The sequence below is a fragment of the Anabas testudineus genome, chromosome 8 (assembly GCF_900324465.2).
Source record: "Anabas testudineus chromosome 8, fAnaTes1.2, whole genome shotgun sequence".
Lineage (NCBI taxonomy): Eukaryota > Metazoa > Chordata > Actinopteri > Anabantiformes > Anabantidae > Anabas > Anabas testudineus.
This window is the reverse complement of record NC_046617.1, coordinates 8,380,100-8,387,912: the sequence shown is the minus strand read 5'-3', so window position 1 is coordinate 8,387,912 and position 7,813 is coordinate 8,380,100. Positions and strand designations below refer to the sequence as shown.

The 7,813-nt window shown below is 43.2% G+C and overlaps 1 protein-coding gene across 1 annotated transcript; it reads right to left on the bottom strand.

Annotated features, from left to right (window-relative positions):
* Positions 1-1,978: 1,978 nt before the first annotated feature.
* Positions 1,979-3,892, bottom strand: hexim1 (HEXIM P-TEFb complex subunit 1). Its single transcript, XM_026360221.1, has one exon. The coding sequence runs from the start codon at positions 3,542-3,544 to the stop codon at positions 2,441-2,443; it is 1,104 nt and encodes a 367-aa protein (XP_026216006.1). The 5' UTR covers positions 3,545-3,892; the 3' UTR covers positions 1,979-2,440.
* Between the last annotated feature and the right edge of the window lie 3,921 nt (positions 3,893-7,813).

The following is a 7,813-nucleotide window of genomic DNA, read 5'->3' as shown; positions in this document are numbered from 1 at the left end:
CACTGTGTCGGCTGACCTCATCATTCGTTTTGTTCTTCGTGTCTGGAATTATCGAGCGTCGCCTCTTCAGCTCGGCTCATATTTGCCGAGCTGAAGACGGAGTGCGTTCAGTCATGTAACAGACGCAGAGAAGAATCCTAACAGTGTTAACAGACGCTGGAGCGCATACAAATGGCTCCACTTTCACTTCAGGTGATCCAGGTGTTTTCATCACGTCCCCTCGGAGGGTTCATCTGTCTGCACAGTTATTACCTTGGGGTTACCTGATGGGGAGTTTTCTATAAGGTCAGGCTCTAATAAATCCTCCCCGACAGGGGAAATGGTACATTAGAGAATGTGAATGCAAAAAAAAAAAAAAAAAACCTGCAAACATAAGTCTGTTGTCTTCATCTCTCATCTTGACTGGGGAGCCACATCAGAAACCAACTCAAATGGGGTGTGGAGCTTCTAAAGTCACGAGAGACTCGCTCGATTTTCCATCTGACCAAATAACCCCGTGAAAAATAATAATAATAATAATAAGTGATAAGTTATAGTCTTGTCTTACCTCAAGATTTTTTCTACAAGTGCCTGATTTCTGGAATGTGTTTTTGTTCTGCAGTGCCATGCTCGGTTCTTATCTTTCCATTTCCTTCTGTTGTTTCTGGGTCTCCTCCCTCTTCTCCTGTGGTTGATAGTACGACTACGGCACTCACCCAAAGATGTGTACAATAAATACGAGCGGTCGAAATGAGAGGCTGTGAAGAAAGCACACTTCAAGCCAAGGACATGTCTATGCACTCTCTTTGCCTTTACCACAGGCATTAACAGCTATTACTGATGCTGCTAAGAGAGAAGAGGCATAGGATTCTCTCAGCTGCTTTTTTTTTTTTTTTTTTTTTTAAACAAGCCGAGGTCATCTCTCCTTGCATAGTACTCCACAGTGTGTGAATATGGTACACCTAAATCTAACCTTCCCTAAAACTGCATTAGATCATGCTAGACAGCATCCAATTTCCTAGATGAACAGCTCTCGACTTCAACTAAAGGAAAACTCAATAATTGGTGTGTGTTGTCTGAAATGGGATTTACCTGATGTCTCATTGTTGTATTTTAGAGTTTTTTTGTACATACTATCTTAATGTGTAACATATTGTATTGTGTACATTTGGAATTGCCTTTGAGTATAACTAATATGAAATGGCTGGACTTTAGTCCGCCTGAAACCATTTCCCTCATGGCTGTGCGCTTTAAAGCAAGGTTATATGATGTAAATAAACAGAATTACATTTAAAAAAAAATGTCTTTGCATGCCTGCTTGTTTTTAACATTGTGACATTTTGCAACTCGCACTTTTGCAGGGCGGATGAGGTTCAGGTCTTGCAGCATAGACAACTTCAAAATAGGAGCTGCATGATGCCCTCTACAGGCTGCAGATGAGTAAGGTCTCTCTGGGCTCTTCTGGCACAGATTGCATTTGCACATGAAGCAAACTTCATCTAAACTACAGACACTATGTCATTTTAAATATAGACGGATTCATACATTTGTATTCAGTGAATATTGGCTGTAGTACTGAGAGAGATTGACTGATGATTATTCTACTTTAAAAATAAAACTTTAGGAAACACCAACTGTATGTATGTATTAATTAATTAATTACTCAATTTGTGACTAGCACCTCTCTTATGAATAAAATTAGTTTCCCATGAGAGAATGAACCCATTTTTAATTTCTCCTGAACAATGATCTTGACAGATTTAAGTCAGGAGAGAGCAGGCCTTCATGAAGAGCATCTCCATCATATCCCATCCCCCTTCTGCTGTGACTAGAGTCTGTATTCAGAGCCCACTGATGTCGTCTCACTGGCCCATTTCAGGATGCTCACAAGAAACGCTTTGTGATCATTTGCCTGTTGACAACAGCCACGTACTGTAGCTTCACACTGCTGCTTCCTGTGTTTCAGAGCAGGCGTTACAACACATGACAGATTTAAGCAGAATGTTTTGTTTTTTTTTATTTGAACTTACGTTAACACAACTGTTAAAATGGTCACTCTGGAATTTACTCCTGCAAATCAGTCTTTGCAAAACAGGCCCAATGAGTTAGCTGTAATTTGCTACTGGGTTTGTTTGGGAGCGGTGCAACAAACAATGTCTGCTTTTAAATTCAAAAATGAAACTGTATGTCAATGGAAACCTGCGAATTTGTCAGATAACATTCTCTTTATAAAAAGAATCTTATTTTTGAAATATTTACATTTGTTCTTGGAAAAAAAATAAATCAACAGGACACCCTACAGTCCAAATAGAAAAGAAATAGAAAGTATTGCATTGCAATGCAAGGATTCATCGTCCAGGTGACAAACTGATTACAGAAAACTGATGACAAATTGTTTTAAAAATGCAGTAGTCCCACGTTTTTACCTTTCAAAGGGGGGTCTCTACTTGACCTGTGTCCTTTAGTTGGTAGCGACCTGACCCCTGTCCTTGCTGCGCTGGTTCTGCAGGAGGAGCTCAGTGTTTTGGGCCTTCACTCTCTCCAGTTCCCTCTCCAGCTCTCTGAGCCGGACCTCGGAGCTCTCCATGTGCACACCTCCGGGCTCCACCGCGCGCCTCAGCCGGTTGTTCTCCTCCTCCAGCCGGGACATGCACTTCTCCAGCTCCAGGTACTCTTGCACCAGCTCCTGCTTGGTCATATTCTGCAGGCTCTCGACGTGGTACATCTCGTAGGTCTCGGAAAAGTCCCTCTGCAGAAACTCCCCACCTGCGTTCCCGGGTCTCCCGATCCCGTCGCTGCCTCCGCCGCTACCGTCATCCTCCTCCTCCTCGTCGTTGTCGAAGAAGTCCTCCTCGCTGGCCGTATCCTCCATGCGGCCACCGACCCCCGAGGACCGCCTGACCCCCGTCTCGGTGTTGAGATCGGGCTCCTCCCGGTCGTGCTCGTCCATCAGGAACTGTGTGGTGTTGTAGGGGGCCACTGGCAGCCCTTTGGCGAACATCTCCTCTCTCAATCGGGAAGCCCTGACAGTCTCTCTCTCCTCCAGTGCTTTCCTTTCCTCCCAGGAAAGTTTGTAGTAAGGCTTCCAGTTGCGCTTCTTTTTGGAGGTCCTGCGCCTGTGCCTCTTCTTGCCCAGACGCGCATCCATGCCAGTGTCGGAATCGATATGCAAACTCTCCTCTTGCACCGCATTTAAAGTCTCCTGTCGCGGACCGTCTTCGCCGTTTTTCTCCCGTGAAGTGTGATCACCGTCGCCCGCTGCTTTAGCGTCAGCTTTCTGATCGGGCTGTGCAGCCATCGGGCACTTCTGGAGCTCGTTTCCGGATGCTAAAGCACGGCACATCTCCCCTTGTCCGCCTTTAATTTGCCATAACTTGTCTGTGTTGACATCCTCACAGTTCTCCGCCCGCTGCTGGTGCTTCTGGCCTCTCTGTCGCCCCCTGTCGCCGTTCACTGGTGCACCAGGGTCGCTGGCTGGGAGATGCTCCAAAGCGTCTCCGTTGCTCCCACCTGACGGGCTCCCCGAAGTTTTCAGGTGATGGCTCTTCTCTGCTGGCTCTGTCATCCTGGTGATCCGCTGCGATGGCTCCGCTTTAGCGCATTTTAGATGCTATTCAAGCTCCAGAAACCGAGCTTCCAAGTTCGTTAAAAGGCGTTAAACTTGATTTAAACAAAAATATCGCTTGTTCTGGAATGAGCCTTTAAAAAAAAAAAAAGTTGACGTTTTTGCGTTTCAAAACAAACTCTCGCAAATTAAAAGTAAACTTCTGAACAGTAAACACTTGTTACTCCTCCGAGGGTTTGCCAGAGCAACTGTCGCTAACTACCATTAACTGTTTCGATGCTGTCAGAGCTGTCGTTCACCCGGTGACGACGTTCCTCCATTACAACAGTGTCCAGTGTGATACTCAATAAGAGGGAGCTCGTGTTTATATAGCAGCTCCGCCTCTAGCCGTGCGCATGCTACTGCTTGTAACTCCTGGTGGATTGTGGGATATGCTGTTTTTGTTACAGTAAAGAACGAGCGTAGGTCTGCGTATCAAACTACATAGTCCACAAGTCTACCATGACCGACATACATTTTAACCAATCAAATGGTAGGATCTGTAGCACAATAAAGCTCGCCCCGCTCTTCGCTGATTGGTTAAGAGGGGCAGTTTGCTGTTGCTAAGCTTAAACTATTTTTTCATTGGACAATCCCATTGTCAATCAAAAGTGCGTAATCCACACTGTGCAAGCAGTCCGGAGCATTTTTATGGACGCTACTATCTCCAAAAATAGGGGTAGAAGTAAAAGTTAGGAAATACAAGTTAATTTTATTACTTTTAAATTACATTTTTCCGCTACTTAGACTAAATAGCATATTTTATAAAACAGAAAACGGGGCTAATTTTAATTTAATCGTTACGGAGTTTAACACTGAACTGATAATACAATGAAACCCCTCCTATATTTTACGGAAAATGAAGAAACTATCTCACCGAAACTAGTCCGTTTTAAATGTTCATATTACAAAATAAGTAAATACAGTCCATTTCACAATGCAAATATAATTCATGCTTACTGGTATGAAAACGCGTCGTTCTGGTACAAGTTAGATCATTAAATGTCTCAGTATGAATATTCAGTGTGGTGTGCGGAGTGATACGTTGTGGGGCTCGGGCTCGGGGGAAGTCTGGAATCAGCGTAAACAAACGACATTTATTGTGAAGCTGCCGTTACGACCACATCCTCCAGCCCCTCGTTGTTAAGGGTGGGTCAGATGATCTCACACTTGCTCAATAATCCTGTTAAGAGTGGACGGAGTGGTGTAGATCAGTTTTGAATATTTCTGCGGAACCCATGTTCTGATACGCAGTGGTAGTTTCACACTGTTGTGTCGTGTTAACAGCTAAGGATAAGCTAGCTAGCTAACGTTAGCCAAACGTTAACGTTAGTTAGTAAATGAGCGCTGTGCGGTGTCGCTCCCAGACTAAACACCGCATAAATACATAAAGTGTAAAGCAATGTGCACTATAACCAAAATAAAAGTAACGTTTGAGCACGATGAGTCGAAGCAAAACGTGTTGGGGCCAGTATGACGATCAACGCCATACTCTACATTAAGCTAGGCTAGCTAATGCTAAATAGCCTACACTACATCGTCGCATATAAAGTTGATTAACACGATTAAAAGTAAATCTAATTTAGAGAAATTGTTTACAGATTCTGTCGCTACAACGCATGCCCAAGAAAATAAATGAACAACGCTGCAGACATTTCCAACGCTAGCAGGTTGCTAACTAGGCCAGTGTGTTTATACTGGGTCAGCGTAATTGCTGGAAAGTAACGTTTCCCCTGAGAGTTTTCCATCACACAATTGCGATTAATTTCAGCGTTAGTATTTTTTACTGTTCTGTCGGGACATGATAGATCGTGGCTTGTGGAGAAATACATGACCAGATCAGAAAATAGCGGTCGTTATTATTTATCCGTCACATGAAACCCTCGAAGAACTATTTCAGTTTCAGGACGTAGACAGTCCCTGGTCTTGCAAGGCAGCACTGAAGCCTTTTAGTTGGCTGCTAGTTAACGTTAGCAAACTCTAGTTAGTATTTGCACGCTTGTCAATCTACTCAAACGCTGCCTATTCTGTCTTTTATAACTATTTTAAACGCGTTTAAAACAAAAATTCTAATATTGTGTGGGAAAATGTGAAAATGTTTTTGACACTCTAATTAAAACAGTGTTGGTTTGTATTGTTCTATTGCACATTTATTACATGCACATGGCTCATTGAACTACTGAGTCCCACTGGAAACAAGTTACTCAGGACACTGGCTTAATTTTGTGCATGTGCATGTTTCACTGTGTGCACACACACAGTTTCCTGACAGTTTTCACAAAGCAGTGTTCTTCTGTTAGTGGGAGAAACAGCTTATTCAGTGTGTGACCTGTTATAGTAACTTAAGTGACTGGTCCCTCTCTGCAAAGACTGGGAATCCAGTGAGTAGAAACAACACAGGCCTACTGTTTCTACTAATAGAAGCAGGCAGAGTTTCAGCTCTGGCAAATGAGCAAGTTGAGCTGGGAATCCTTTGAGGAAGAGGTGATGTGTTCCAGTTAATATGACACCTAATGACCATGGAGATTGAGAAATCATACCAAGGGTTCCCATATTCTCAAACCAAGGAGCGGTGCAGCTACAGAACCAAAGCTGCTCCTGCATAGATCACAGCTTGTGGGGATTAGCAGACATGACTTAATCTCACCCTATCTAACGTGGTTGTGGCTGCAATAGAGCGATGAAAGATAGACATTGTTATAGGTGTACACACAGTCATGAAGCATAAATTTAGTCAATGATTGATATCCAGCTACGCATGGGCAGCAGTGATCTTCAGATTTTCCTGAACACAGCACGTCCAGATTGGTGTTTTTTTTGTTTTTGTTTTTTTCTTTTTTTCTTGCAAGAGTGACAGAGAGAGAGAGGTGCACACACGGGACAAATGAGCTGCAATAAATGACTGAGGCAAAGAAACAGATCACTTTTAAGCACACTCCACCCACCCCGCCAAACCTGCTTGTTTATGTATGTGTGCTCACAATCCCACGTCAGCTGGTGGATGGCTGTGGGATCAGGGAAGATCACATTTTCTTCTCCCGTCATGACAGGACCAGCTCCAGACCACCCAGCTGAGTGCTGTGCCCCTCTGCTCTGTAATAACCCCTTCACGAGGACTTAGTTGGCAGGCGGTGCTCCGGCTCCGTGGCCACCTTTCCATCTCTGTCTCCCACCTCTAATGTTACACCGTGCATCACCATTTGGATGCACATTGCATGCACATGCATATGGCCGCAGAAGAGATTTGATTCAGGATTGATTGTTGTTGGGTCTTTAGCAGTTACAGTAAACAACCAACAGGGGGCGCTGTCTCCTAATACATTGGCATTATAAATTAAATGGGAATGTTTTTCTCCTTTAAGTAGGGTTTTTTTTTTTCTGCCTGGACTTTTTGGGCCGTCCTCCACGAAAGAAAACATTTTAATAGGATGTTTACATACTTTCTTTTTTTTTTTTTTTTTTTTTACATTTTGTGAAAGTAAAACATTCTGTGGCTTCTCTTCAGGATTTAGGGATCAACCATGTCCCTCAGCAGGTGAAAAGGAGGTAAAGAGAAACGTCTGCTGCAAAAGGAGCTGTACTGGTTCTGTCACCTTCAGACCAGGACTCCTTTAAGTTTTATCAAACCATATTTTATAAATAAAAGTCAAATGAAAAGTATAATTCTTCTGCCAGGAACAAGTGGCTTAAGTATTTTTGCGTTATTGGGTATTAATGGGTTTAGGTCTCTGTCCTCTGTTTCTATGGTGGAAGCCACATCCTCAACCAGCAGTCTTTAACACACCTGTGTAAATGTGATGCTTTTTGAGCCGGTGGAGGTTTGAAACTTGCTCTTCTCTAATTCAATTAAGAAGAAGCTTTTAATTGGGAGCAGAGTCCCGAGTAGAGAGGCTTTGTAAAACTCACAGGACACTCTGCAGTGACATCAGTGCACAGACAACTACCCACTACATCATACTTGTCTTTCACCTTAAAATACTTTATATGCTCTATATATATGTAAATAAGACGGTGGGAACTGAGAAGTGAACGCTTTGCCAATTAAGAGGCCACACATCCACCCTTATTTTATATGTTAAAACATGAACATTGAGAGAATTAAACCTTATATGTGACTCGTCAGTCATTATATATTCTAATTGCAACTTGTACTACAACTAAAACCAGCCATTCTGGTTCCCGTCGAGCTTATACAACTCGACACACATATGTAGCCAAAGCTGCCTGTGC